Source organism: Ahaetulla prasina, chromosome 4 (genome assembly GCF_028640845.1).
Source record: "Ahaetulla prasina isolate Xishuangbanna chromosome 4, ASM2864084v1, whole genome shotgun sequence".
Lineage (NCBI taxonomy): Eukaryota > Metazoa > Chordata > Lepidosauria > Squamata > Colubridae > Ahaetulla > Ahaetulla prasina.
This window is the reverse complement of record NC_080542.1, coordinates 127,885,945-127,900,847: the sequence shown is the minus strand read 5'-3', so window position 1 is coordinate 127,900,847 and position 14,903 is coordinate 127,885,945. Positions and strand designations below refer to the sequence as shown.

General features: G+C 37.3%; 1 protein-coding gene across 25 annotated transcripts in view; it reads right to left on the bottom strand.

Annotated features, from left to right (window-relative positions):
• SVIL (supervillin) overlaps nucleotides 1–14,903 on the bottom strand; it is a 186,749-nt gene that overhangs the window by 88,016 nt on the left and 83,830 nt on the right. For 13 of the 25 annotated variants that reach the window (XM_058184297.1, XM_058184302.1, XM_058184305.1 and 10 more), the window contains exons 1-2: nucleotides 3,402–3,477; nucleotides 356–425 (exon numbers count right to left, since the gene is read on the bottom strand). The exons of 4 other annotated variants lie outside the window; for them this stretch is intronic. In XM_058184297.1, coding sequence (XP_058040280.1) covers nucleotides 356–425; nucleotides 3,402–3,462 — 131 coding nt within the window. In that variant the 5' untranslated portion in view covers nucleotides 3,463–3,477. Of the gene's footprint in view, nucleotides 1–355; nucleotides 426–3,401; nucleotides 3,478–12,844; nucleotides 12,901–14,903 lie in introns of those variants that run through there. 8 more of the 25 variants (XM_058184309.1, XM_058184300.1, XM_058184307.1 and 5 more) reach the window with 2 other exon arrangements.

The window sequence follows — 14,903 nt, the reverse complement described above, 5'->3', positions numbered from 1 at the left end:
AATGTGGTATTTACCTGAAAGAGGCACATGCTAATGTGTGTACAATACAGTGACAAAAGCATAAACAGCATTAGCACAGGACCCCAACATCATGACATTAAATCAGTACAAAGGACATGATTTCTATTTGAGAATTGCATAAAAATATCACAAAATCAAATGCTCATTTTGGAATGTATGGTATTTTTTGTTCAAAGGTTTTAGTTTGTGTGTCAATTGATTACACACATTTCTTAAGGAGTGAGATCAATTTCTTCTCAAATCACTGTCATGAACTAAAGGAAATTAACCTGTTCTTTTTTGGTCTCATTGCAAACTGATTCATTATACATAAGAAGCGCAAAGAATGTTTTACCTTAAAGTCCTCCTCCTGCTCTGGAGTAATCTTGGCGTTTTATACGTAAACAAATTCTCTTTGTCAAAATCTGAAACAGAGTGGTGGAAAAAGTTATCCACCAATACACAGTCTGACAGTAAGGAAAAATCTTAAAATAGTTAATGGCATTTTGAGCCTTAAATAGCAATTAACCTGTAATGATTTAAGTGTTCATATTTCAAAGCAGACAAGACTGGGCAGAGTGTAGAGATAAAAGAAAGTAGAAACTTATGAAATATGAACTAGAACTATGAAAATACTTCTAAATCTTACTTCAATTATGCTTGGTCTGTACAAACCCGTCAAATAGTATTAGTTATTTGGTGTGTGTGTGTGTGTGTGTGTGTGTGTGTGTGTGTGTATGTGTGTGTATTAAATCATACTTCTTTATAGAAAGAACATCTTCTGCATTGTACTTCCATTAAAATAATCATAATCATCCATAAGTCCCAATAATCATCTATTTGATAAATAAACAGATACTAATAACTAGCAATTTGGTGGTATTGTTTAATACAAACAGTTTGGTAGGGATAGCTTTAAGAAGCAAAAATCACTACAAAGAGAAGTTACCAAATTACATATCTGATAAAAGCCCTTTCTGTAGACTTCAGTGTCTATACTAACTTCAAAATGATCCCAGACTGTCTTGCGGACTGTCTGAGACAGCCATAAATACATAAATTTGCCTGATCCCTGATAAAGTCTTTTATGAAGACATATTTTTAAGGCAAGATGTAAATAAAACTGTCAGAAGAGATTATATGAAAAAGTATGGAAGAAAAATCGCATAGCCTTTATCAGCAATAACCTATGACATGGATGAATCCCAAAAAATGGTGACATGTGACCTCCATTTTACATTTATATTTGGCATTATGCCACTGATATGCCAAGTACTAGAATGGGATGGCATTGCTGAATTGTTTTTACAAACCAACCTAGCTAAATCACTCATTTTATAGCTTTCTCTTATCAATGTCCATGATTCTCAACTAAAAGGGAGATAAATAATAAGTAATCAATAAAATGTTATCTGAAGAGAAATTAATCATTTGGATAACAAGAAACTATCTTCTGCAGATCTTCATTTTATTTCTTGTGTATGCGGTTTTAGATTTTTCCCCTCACCCCATAACAAAGAAAACATGCATTACTTAAATTAGAGGTTACAAATTATATACTGTTATGATTTTGTTTGAAAATCAGGGTTTTTTTTTGAATTTGCACTAACAGTGGCAAAATCATATACTTTATTTACTCAACATGTTTTTTCTACCAAAGTTTCATAAGATTGCTTGTATGAAACAATTTTAAGTTGCTTTTAACTACACTGATGTTAAAACAGAATTTTCCTCCCTATTTGCTTACCTTCTAGTGGGTAGCCAGAAGATATATATGTTTAGCTATCATCTCTTACTTTAGAGGGAAGTCATATACAATAACTGGCAACAATAAGAATGAGATGCCAGATCAAGGACGGCGACTAACAATCCATATTGGCAGAAAGGATCACCTCAAAAATCATGTTAAAATATCTACTTGGTATTGCTAAAAAGGGCAGCTATTAATAAAATTTTAAATGGTATATAACTCAATACAAGTTCTGGAATGTAACTCTCTCCACCATGAAAGTCTCAACACAGAACACACAGTGGGTTTTTTTGTATCCCTAAAGGACAACACAGAGAAGGATGAAGAACAGTTATGAAGAAAAAAAGATCTAGATCAGTGGTGGCCAACCTTTTCGGCACCGAGTGCCCAAACCGGAATGGCTGACCTCCCAAAGTGTTCAGGTTTCTAGTACGCGCATGTTTTCCAGCAAGTTGATCTTTGCATGCACCAGAGTGCCAGAGCCCCCAAGACCAGCCGCATGCGCACCGGCCACCTGGTCTTCAGGTTTTCACTGTGCACATGCACGCCGGACAGCTGGTCTTCACACGCATCAGAGCAGCAGAACCCTGAAGACCAGCTGGCCAGTGCGCATGTGTGCAGTGGCCAGCTGGTCTTTGGGTTTCTGGCACGCACATGCACGGCGGCCAGCTGGTCTTCTTGTGCATCAGAGTGCTGGAAACCCAAAGACCAGGTGGCTGGCACACGTATCCGCATTGGCCAGCTTGTCTTTGGATTTCTGGTGCTCCAGCTCGCACAAAGAGAAGCTGGCAATGGCGCGCATGCCCACAGAGAGGGCTCTGCATGCCACCTCTGACATGCGTGCCATAGGTTCGCCATCATGAGTCTAGATTATTCTGGCACACTATTAGCCATGAAATACCAAGCCACACTAGAATGCTTGAACCCAAAAATTGAAGCATATTTTAAAACAAAGCATGTTTTAATTTACTATAATCTCAAAATTCTCCATAAGTAAAGTTTTACTGATAATGAAGCAGTGTAGCACTGTCTCCCCCCACCCCACATTCACTTTAAATGTGGTGGATGAAGTTTAATGTTCTTCTCTCCACAAGTTTAACTGCTAATCCAGAATGCATGTCTAGTACTTTTTCTGTTTCAGAAGTATAATTTATTGCTCAGATAGACTCAGAATTAAAACTGTATTAATAAAACTCACTAGAAAGCAGCCGTCACATATTTGCAAAGTTTATTAAAGGTTTTTATATGGTTTCTTGCTTCCAAGTTTGAGCTCTTGACTCTTACAATCCTTTTTTAAAAAATATTTTTTAAGTCAGCAACCAAGCCTCCCCTTATTGTAAACATGTCATGAAGACATGAACGGTATCATAAAAAAGCTTTAAAGGTACCTTGGCATCAGCAAGGACTTAATTTAACTGCTAGCTAAGCTAATTACATGATTAATACAATCTGCTTTTTTTAAAAAAGACAATCCTTTGAAAGAGCAGTAAGATGAAATGCTAAAATGAATGCTGATAACTGAAAAAGCAAATGTGTTCGGTTATTAGGGTGGTGGAGAGAAGAGATGCCTTGATACAGCACTTTGTTTACATTTAGAAAGCATATAAATGACAATGAATTGCATTATTTTTTATGTGGATATAATTCTTACCTTGCTGTTCCAAATATCTGACATTTTGCAAACAGCTGGATATCCAAGGATTTCGGAACATCAATGCAGAATGCAAAGACCCTCAGCAAAGGAGGAAACCACAAAAACAGCTAACAACCCTAGCCCCAAGCAGGCCTATCTTAGTAATGTTGTGTAGAGATTGTGCAAAGCCCAGGATTGGAGCTGCGAGGCTATTACGTTCCTGGGAGTACAGTAAATGCATAGTAATAGGCTGGAAAACTGGAACAGCTCAAAACAGTAATCATATTTCAAGCCAAAAATTAAGCACCTGAATGGTAAAACAAACTGGATAATCGTGTTTGGAATGGTAATATCACAGATTTTCCTAAGCGTTAGTTAATTGGGTATTTATATTCCAGATTTTTTTAAATAGATATAATTCTTTTCCTAAGAAAAATGAAAAATCTTTCTTATAAATTTGTATGCAACTTAACTGTGAATATGAATGCACAAACACACACACACACACACACACACACACACACACACACACACACACACGTCTTCAGGTCAATTTTGACTCCTGGCAACTGCAAAGACTAGTCTTGGCAGTTTTCTTGGTAAGATTTTGGAACTTCATCAATTGTCCCATAGTGATAACTTAAATAGAAAATTTTAACAACCAATTACTCCACTCTTTGGAAAGATTTATGCTGGTATTCATATTCATTATGCCAAAGATATGTCTCTTTAGAGAACATGCTACTAACAAAATATTTTAAAAGTTTAAATTTATGGACATCCGAATAAAACAACCCACGATTGAAAGTATAGGATAAGAGCTAAACAAAACGAAGGACTTCTAAGAGCCATCCAACTGCAAAATATTTTAAATTCCAGATAAACGGCATTAAGAATGCAGCTGCAAAAATTGGAGGGCAAAATTAATCTGATTTCTGACTTTATTTCAATCTTAATTTTATAAATTGCTTTTAAGCGGTTAAGTCTTACATTTCCTTTAAAAAAAAAATGGTTTGTTCTCAAGACAAGTGAATGCTTTATGTAGTTTACATTTAAGATTTGACTCAAGTTCAGATTCCTCACTTCATGAAATATGGCTCTCCTTGCAGCAATTGAAAAGCAGAAGACATGTGTATCTCATTCCTATCATCTTGAATTAATTTTTCAAGTGACAGGCCCTCAAAACCACAAGAAATTAAGCACAGGGTTCCAAATGTTTAGGCCAGACTCATTCTGGCCCTTTGAGATATATCAAGAGCACAACTCCCAGGTCAGAATTTTCCATCTTCCATTCCCAAATAACAAGTTCAACTACTTAAATAGTTCAAAAAGTGGCGGTAGGCTTTTCCTTTTATTTAAACTGTTCCACAGCAAGCTTTAATTGGTTGATTATAGAGAGAAGCTGTAGCATAAAGGCAGATCTTGGCCTGAAAATCTGGTATACATCAAAATCTTACATGTAGTTCTTTCTCCAAAATCCCACTGAACTATAATTAAAACCACAGATAATAATTGTAATAACTAGGCTAGATACTGAATACAACTATTGTTTTCTTTTTTAAACTCATGCTGCTAGAAAAGGCACAATTTTGAATTCTTTTGCCTATTCATTTCCTTTTCTATAGATCACGATGTCAAACTTGGGGCATCATGTTGCCATCACATGATGTTTTTTTCCCTTCGCGGAGCTGGGATGGGCATAGCCTGCACGTGACCCATCTGGCCCATGGGCCGCCAGTTCGACACCCCTGTTATAGGTCAAGACAAAAAATAAAGAACACCCAGTGTCTTATTTATGGAACATCCCATATGCAATATATTTCATATGTAGTCACCATTTCATAGAAAGATTCTGCAATGGTTGAGAAATGTTTCCTACCTTCAAATGGAAAACAATTAAAAATACGTTTTGTAACAATATTAGGGAAGGGAAAACTCCTAGTAGAAGAAAGGAAGTAGATGATTTTAAGCTTTCTAGTTTGGGAGCTTAATTCAAACCCACCTCTGCTGCGTAAAGATGAAGAACCAAAGATAAAAATGTACCTGGGGTTCTTGCAAAAAAAAGTAGCACATATAGAATATCTGGGTTGTAGCTAGTGCAAAATTAATGGTACTACTAAAGGATCTCTTGTACATGATATTGGTACTGGCCACACAGGAGGTTACACGAGGCTGGCTTCAGAGAATTGTTAACGCTTCTTTGAAGGAGGGTATCTTCCCCACAGCCTTGAAAGAGGCGGTAGTGAGATTCCTCCTCAAGAAGTCTTCCCTGGATCCAACTATTTTATCGAACTACCGTCCGGTCTCTAACCTTCGTTTTGTGGTGAAGGTTGTTGAGAGTGTTGTGGCACATCAGCTCCCTCGGTTCCTGGATGAAACTGTTTATCTAGACCCGTGCCAGTTCAGCTTCCGGCCTGGGTACAGCATGGAGATGGCTTTGGTCGCATTGGTTGATGATCTCTGGAGGGCCCGGGATAGGGGTTGTTCTTCTATCCTGGTCCTACTTGATCTGTCAGCGGCTTTTGATACCATCGACCATGGTATCTTGCTGCAGCGGTTGGGGGGCCTGGGAATGAGGGGCACTGTTTTTCGGTGGTTCTCCTCCTATCTCTCCGACCGCTTGCAGACAGTGTTGGCGGGGGGGCAGAGATCGACCGCGAGGCACCTCACATGTGGGGTGCCACAGGGGTTGGTTCTCTCGCCCCTCCTGTTCAACATCTATATGAAGCCGTTGGGGGAGATCATCCGTGGTTTTGGGGTGAGTTGCCAGCTGTACGCTGATGACACTCAACTGTACATTTCCACTCCGGATCACCCCAACGAAGCCGTCGATGTGATGTCCCGGTGCCTTGAAGCCGTTCGGGTCTGGATGGGGATGAACAGACTTCGACTCAACCCATCCAAGACTGAGTGGCTGTGGATGCCGGCGTCCCGGTACACTCAGCTAGTTCCGTCGCTGACTGTGGGGGGCGAGTCACTGGACCCCAGGGAGTTGGTTCGCAGCTTAGGCGTTCTCCTGGATGCACGGCTGTCGTTGGAAGAACACTTGACGGCCGTTGCCAGGGGAGCTTTTTATCAGGTTTGCCTGATCCGCCAACTGCGTCCCTTCCTGGACCGGGATTCATTATGCACTGTCACTCATGCCCTAGTTACCTCCCGCCTGGATTACTGCAATGCTCTCTACATGGGGCTCCCCTTAAAGAGCACCGGGAGACTTCAACTGGTACAGAATGCGGCTGCGTGGGGGATAGAGGGAGCATCTCGGAGCTTCCATATAACACCTCTCCTACGCAAGCTGCACTGGTTGCCGGTGGTCTTCCACGTGCAATTCAAGGTGTTGGTGATCACCTTTAAAGCGCTCCATGGCATAGGACCAGGTTACTTACGGGACCTCCTACTGCCGCCAATAGCCTCCCATCGACCTGTGCGCTCCCACAGGGAGGGTCTCCTCGGGTTGCCGTCAGCTAAACAATGTCGGCTGGCGGCCCCCAGGGGAAAAGCCTTCTCTGTGGGGGCACCTACCCTATTGAACGAACTGCCTCTGGGGCTACGCCTTCTTCCCGACCTCCGGGCCTTTAAGCACGAGCTCAAGACTTTTTTGTTTCAATGAGCAGGATTGGCCTAAGAGTAATTTTTAATTGAGTGGTTTTATTATTTGTTATTTTAATATTCGGCCTTATGGCTTCAGATTTTTAAATTTCAAATATTGTGTTTTAATTTTTGTATATGTCTTTTTAACTTGGCTGTAAACCGCCCTGAGTCTTCGGAGAAGGGCGGTATAGAAATGTAAATAATAAATAAATAAATAAATAAATAAATAAATAAATAAATAAATAAATAAATAAATAAATAAATAAATAAATAAATAAATATGTTAGATTGGTAGGTAGATAGATAGATGGATGGATGATAGACAGACAGACAGATATGCATTACTGACATTTTGCCACAAGCAAGTTTTTAATTATATTGACAAGGTTTCTATGGACACTAAATGGCTGAGATTGATAGGTTCTGCAGTCCAATACATATGAAGGACATTGGGCTGAATAATTCATGTTAGACCTATTTTGTACATAGAAATAAATTATTTCATATCTTCTAAAATAATTACCTACCACTATGTGGAGAATTGTTCTTCAGGTCAGTAGCTATATTTGCTTAATGAAGTATTCTAGAAATACTTGGTTCAGTCATATTGACTTAGCCTCTTACTTTAATAGTGAACCCAGTATTGAGGCACTGGTGTCAGTTTTTCCATAGCCGCCTTCCAAGTGACAAACCTGGATGATATAAATATTCAGAGGTCCAAAGCTGCGTAAATTATCATATCCCCCTTCCCTTCAGATGAACTAACTTAAATGGCTTTTCAATTTGATAGTTGTTTTTTTAGAAGATAAAATAGGTTGAAGTATGAGGAAATATTTCAAACAGCTCACTGTAATGCAATTATTAGGCAAGCATATAAAAAGTTTTATTCATTCAGATGTCAAACCTATTTCTCTGATGCAGACATATAAATCATGATCCAATTCTACTTGGGAATGCAAATCTTAAGGCAGCTAGCAAAATTCTTCTACTCACATAGAATGGATTCACGCACATACCAAAAAGCAAAGCTTATTTATACAAAGACACATAAGCATGGCAAAGGCAGGGCATGCCAGTTCTAATACATCACAGAATATCACAGCAGATTTTTTTTTCTTTTAAACTAGAGCACCTGATCTTTTCTTGGGGGATTAAGTATGCAACCATCAGCATAAGATGTAGAAATTAGGGCATAATGTCACTACAGAAAAGAAGAGTGAGGAGAGAAGAGACTAACAGCAACAATGGATCCTACTAGTATCAGCCAACAACCTTTGCAAAAGTTGAAATTTAACTAATTGTTACTCCTACCAGGTGTGAATACAAAGGACAATTGATTAATAGAAATCAAGACCATATGAAAGCTACAAAACGAGATAATCAGGTAGTACTTCTGAAAATAACAGTAGTAATACCGTAATAGTCTGATGCTTAAGACTCAATAGATGATGAAAAATGCCAAATCCAGTTGTGGAAGGACTGTGTGACCAATCAACATAATACATTAAGCTTGTATACTATCTGACTCAACAACACAAAATGATTTGCAGGGCAGGAAGAAGTGAATTTTCCTCTTAGTGCACTTAATACAGAGATTTTCAAAAATGTCTCAATCAAAGTGAAGCTGCATTTAGCATCTGAAGAATTTGAGAGTCATTCTACATGACATCAGTAAAGTTTGAGCTATATACTTCAAGTTGCAATAGCATGGACTAGCATGTAAGAACTAATCTACACTGACTTCATTTTAGATTGAAGTATCCTAAAAAGCAGGTATCTCACCTACTGGCGCACACCCCCTATCAAAAGAGCCTGGTCTAATGTAGTAGTTATTGCCTTCAGCTGGTCTTTGGTATCAGCATTTTCTTTCTCTCCTCTACCAGAGTTTAGGGAGCAAGTTCCACAGAAAAAACACACATTTCCTTTTCCTAAATGAAGGACACAGGAACACCTTCAGTTAGTGCCTCCTAGTCATTTTGGAGAAGCATATTACCAGATTACAAACCCAAACACACAAACTGGCACTCACCAAAATAAACTATTATTTAAATGAATTATTTAAAACACCTAACAAAATAGGGCTTGCATGAGTACAAATAGCCCTCAACTTGCGACCACAATTTAGCCCAAAATTTATGTTTCAAAATTTAAAAATTTATGTTTCTAAATGAAAAATTTGTAAACTGAGTTTTGTCTCATTTTACGACTTTTCTGCTGCATTTGTTAAGTGAATCACTACAGTTGTTCAGTTAGTAACCTGGTTGTTAAGTGAATCTGGCTTTCCCCTTGACTTTGCTTCTCAGAAAGCAGCAAAAGGTGATCACATGACCCCGGTATCCTGCAACTGTTATAAATATGAACCTGTTGTCAAACATCTGAATGTAAATCATATGACCATGGGGATGCTGCAACAATTATAAGTGTGAAAAATGTTCATAAGTCACATTTTAAGCGCTGTTGTAACTTTGATCACTAACTGAACTGTTGTAAGTCGAGGACCATGTGAAGGAAACAATAAATGCTTCAAAAGAGAAAGTATGAACATATCAACAATTCTAAGATGACAATTAGACATCCAAAAAGCTAAGAAGGTAACTGAGTAAAACTTGATTTGAGAAAACACAAGCTCAAACTTTAATGGCACTATAGTTACCACACCTAGAAATCTATGTCAGTTATATTTCTTGCTTCATCCTAGAAGATTTCACCCTAAACTGGAAGTTGAGATGAGATTCTCCTTCTATTTCTTGGTCATTATTCCTGGGAAAAAGTCAAAGCAATATTTTTTTCCAACACACACATTTGTAGAGGTGATAATATATAGGTGATGATAAATGGTCTGCAGGTCAATTATGAGTTGTTCTGACCTATCAGAATGTCCACAAGTTTATGTTGATGCAATTACCCATTATATAAACATGGACAAAAAATCCATCTAGCCCACCATAATGATTAAAATGTCCAGTTACATGCTTTCTAGAAACTCACAATAATATTTGCAAGAGGCAACAAACAGCTTGTCATACTTTTCCTTTTCCCGAATTAGATTCACATGCATTCTGACAAACAAGCCTTACTCATTTTGCATGGTCTGGCTGGCTGGCAATCAGCAAATGTTGGATATTTTTCCACCCCAATCCCAAATGGTAACTGTGGTAGGTCACACCACAACTAAAGCATTCACTCAAATGTGGAAAAGGGAGGAATTCACTTAAAACGTAACATATCTTTTCTTTTATGTACACTGAGAGCATATGCACCAAGAAAAATTCCTTGTGTGTCCAATCACACTTGGCCAATAAAAAATTCTATTCTATTCTATTCTATTCTATTCTATTCTATTCTATTCTATTCTATTCTATTCTATTCTATTCTAATGGAGAATTTTTTTTCTTGTTTCACTCCTCAAAAGATGATGTTTTCCTACTGGATATTATTCATGTAAGTTTCATTCTGGTATAAAGTTTCCTGACATGAGATCATTTCTCCAGTGGGAAACATGTTTAATATATTTTATTTTCCTTCACTCAGGTCTATTGCTAGGCAATAATTCAAGACTGCCTTAGAGAATGTTGAAAGTTTGGGCACATCCATTTACAGCTAGAACTTGGTATTACTTTAAACCGAGAGTTTCCAAACTTGCTCGCTGGAGAATTTTGGTTTAAACCCCTGCTGTAAACCATATTTGGCTGCATTGAACCAATTTCAGCTTCTACTTCAAATAGATTACAAGGTATTCCACTACTCCCTGTCCCCAAATAACCACTAAGAAAACAAAAAAACAAAAACAAAACATAAACATGACAATAATAAAAACTAAACAGGACAAATGACTTGCACATTCATTTCTTTCACTAACATTTCAACGTTAAATATCCCAGTGGTTTTTCTCTGCCAAAGGAGCATTTTAAACATGAATTTTAAAAGCTTTGTAATCCATGCTGAAGTTTCATCTTACCAGCTATGATTTTTTTTATGATTTATTGTTGGCCAATGACAAAGCCAAGAAGGTAGTTTCATTCTGTCAGTTTAATATTTACCAGCTATGAAATTATTTCTACTATTGCATTTGTTTTTAAAAATAAAATACATCTGTGTATCTGTATACACAGATACACATGTTGAGAATTCAGTGTATATCATACCTTGAATCCACTTAATTCTGGATTCAGTATCAAAAAGCAATTATGATATTAATGTATTACCCATTGGGTCTGAGGAATTATTCATTTGATAAATCACTAAAAATATGTATGTTTTTTTAACTGAAACAACAAATTGATTTTATTTTTGGGGGGGAAAAGAAGAAAATGAAAACTGAGTGAAGAATCAAAGCTGCTGCATTTTTATCCTACTTTTCCATCTAAAGATAATTCTATATTCATCTCCTTATAAGTAATGTAGAAGAATAGCAAACCTTTATACTGATTGACATCTTAAGAACTTTCATTTGCTGTAATAGGAATTTCTTGATCCCAGGAATTTTTTAGGAATAGGTTTCTTTGGATAGAGAGAAGGTAAAAGGAGGGGGCATAATTTAGTTATAGAGCATATGCTTTGCACAAAAACCTTTATTCTGGTGTTTGCTAGAGGAATTGGGAAAAAAATCTTGCTGGAAATCCTGGACAGATACTGTGAAGCCACCTCATAAAAGAGTAAGTTATCAAAAGCTGGCAGAAGGCAACATGTTAAGGATCCTACAATGTCCTTAGGTATTACTTGCATATAAGGGAAGTAACATAAAAGTCAAATTGTAATTATTTATATTATTTAAGAGGAATTTCTGCCTATAATACTACATTGTACGTAGCGGAAGTTCTATATTAAGAATTCTATTGCGTATCATGGCCAGTGTATCAGTGTGAGCCATTGGTCAGACTCTTGCAAACAGCATGAATAGAACAATTCGGTTTATAGTAATTTAACCCTGAGCATCCTCTAAAACTTAGACAAATCATGTCATATTGCTTTCTCACCAATAGTTTTGTGCTATTTTTGCCTAGTCTTGGGCCATTGTACTTAGGCAATCCTGCATTCTTGGGTCGTTTTTTGGGGGGTTGGTTTTGAACCTTTGTTGTTGTTTTTTAAATTATCAGATTTTATTAAATGATCGCAGCCTGCAGAAGTTGTAAATGCCTCAACCTGGAAATTTTTAAGAAGATGTTGGATAACCATCTGTCTGAGATGGTGTAGGGTTTCCTGCCTGGGCAGGGGGTTGGCCTCCAAAGTCCCTTCCAACTCTGTTGTTGTTGTTGTTGTTGTTGTTGTTGTTGTTGTTGTTGTTGTTGTTAAAAGCCTGTTTTCCACACTCGTTTCCACACATCTATTATTTTCAAGTTCCAATCATTAAATCCATCCATAAATCATTTGATGAGCTAGATTTTTTACTCAGTAAATATTTAATCAGTAAATATTTATAAATTCGTAAAGAGAATAAAATAAATCCATCTATACCATTAGCAAAACTAGTACAGTAATGGAAAACTGCATATAATATAGGCTTTTCTAGTTCAAGGTACAGTGAAAGAAAAGGCATCTGACTGCTCTATTCCTTCCTGAATTCATGAGCTATTTGGATGAATCTTTTCACTACAATTTATAATGCACGCCGTGTATTGAAATGAAAATGCAAACAGAAACAAATCTCAGCACTATGATTGTCTTTCGACTGGGCTACATCCCTTAGGGGTTGGTCTGTATATATCTCCCTCTCCCTCTCCCTCTCTCTCAGAAGGATGTTCGGCTTGCCATATAGTCAATTCTGTCCTCAGACATAATCCCCAGCTGCTTACCTAATAAGGCAATGTATGAGCTGACTGGCTGGCTTATAGGTCATGCAATGTTTACCTCACAAGAAACTGACATCCTACCTTTTGGCAGGCAGAGGGTGCTCAGCTATCCATTCTCAACCGTCACAGACAATTTTCTGTCAAGTCACAGAAAATGTTCAGATTAACAACGTGAGCTGGCAGTCATGGGGAAAGACGCAATTGTGCAATAATATTGGGAAACAACGCAATTGTTTAAGAGAATGAAACAGGATTGCAAACACACTAATGCCCAAAGGAGAATAAATTCTCCTCAGAAGAGTTATTTTCTCTCCTCTTTTTTCCAACAGTGCAGTGGTTTAAAAAGTGCAAGGTATTGGCTATTCATTTAGAAATGGATCTAATGGTTGCATTTGTGTGTGTATGTACAAATGAAAACTGAAATATATCAAGGGCAAAATTAACATGGAAGTGATCCTGAAATAGCATTGATGCTGCATCTGCTATGAAAACTGTCCCAAAATCTTATGATCAAGAGAAGGAAAGTTTTTAAAGAGTTTCTAGCTTGCTTTAATAGACCTTTTACAAAACAGTTTATGAGACAAATGTAATATGGAATAAATCTATAAGGAATATTGTTAAGAATTTGGTCATTTTCAAAAGTTTTTTAGCAGGACTAGTACTTTAACTTCCTTTTTTAATGAAAGGGCATCTGGATAAGGGTGTTATAGATGCCTTTACCTTTACTTATGGGGACCAAGGAAACAGAAGAATCACATTTACTGTAGAAAGATAAGTTTGTTAAAATGTCCACTCCTTCCACTCTAACTCAACTCTGATTTCGCCTTCTCTAGATTCAATCCATGGCCTTTCAGATAAGACCCATATTCTGCCATTAGCTTATCTAGAATATGACTGCTCCCAAAGTCATTTTAATTCTGCCAGCTGTCGTCATACCAAAAACTACTAATGTCCATCTGCAAGATCAGCAGTGAGAACACTCAATATATTTAGGATGGCAAAAGCAGTTTGGCTTTCTATATTTGTCAGCAGTACATCCTCCTGCAATTGTTAAAGAATAGGACCAGATTTTGTTTTTCAGCACTGATCCTTACAATATGCTTTTTCCTTCTTTGGAGACTCAGACTTTTTCATTAAGATTGCTGGGTGGTGATAGGAGGAAATTTAATACAGTGGTCTTTGACTTAACTATTAATTCAATGACTGTTTAAAGTGCAATGGCACTGAAAAAAGTGACTTACAACTGTTCTTCACACTTATGCCCATCATAGCATCCCCATAGTTATGGGATCAAAATTTAGGCACTTATTGTATTTATATCATGCTGATTATATAGCATGATATTTATATCATGCTGATTATATAGCAATTAGCATGCAGCATCTCAGAGTCATGTGATGGCCATGGGAGACCTTCCCAGCTTCTTATAACCAAAGTCAATGGAGGAAAGTGGATTTGCCTAACACTTAACAAAAGTAGTGATTCACTTTAAAATAGTGGCAAAAAAGTCATAAAATCGGGCTCAGTGCACTTAACAACTGCCTTAGCAACAGAAAGTGTGTTCCCCATTGTAATGTAAGCTATAACCAGTGGTGGGATTCAAATATTTTAACAACCAGTTCTCTGCCCTAATGATTTCTTCCAACAACTAGTACACCAAACTGCTCAGAAAGTTAACAACCGGTTCTCCTGAAGTGGTGCAAACTGGCTGAATCCCACCACTGGCTATAACCCATTCTACTCTGTTCCGCTCCCAACAGCAGCATGACGGCTAATCACCGAACAGTTGGGTGCTATTCAAACCCTGTCCTTTTAATACTTATATGAAACTCAAATATCATTTAAAAAAATTTCTTAATTATTGGAAATCTATGTATTTCTTTTAAACAAAAATATTTTCAGGCTCCTACTTACAGTATAAATGCAAGAGTTCACACAATGAGACAGTCTGAGATAATACATGTAGGGATAGTCATTAAAGAGACTGAATACATCTAAAAAAGTCTTCATAACATTACAAAGATGAATAGCCACAAAAAGTATTTGCTGATAGAGACAATAATTCCCATTCTAATCATTGATTTTTTAAATTGTTAGTTGGAAACATTTTTTTTTTGGCACAAACACCACCAGTCTGAAC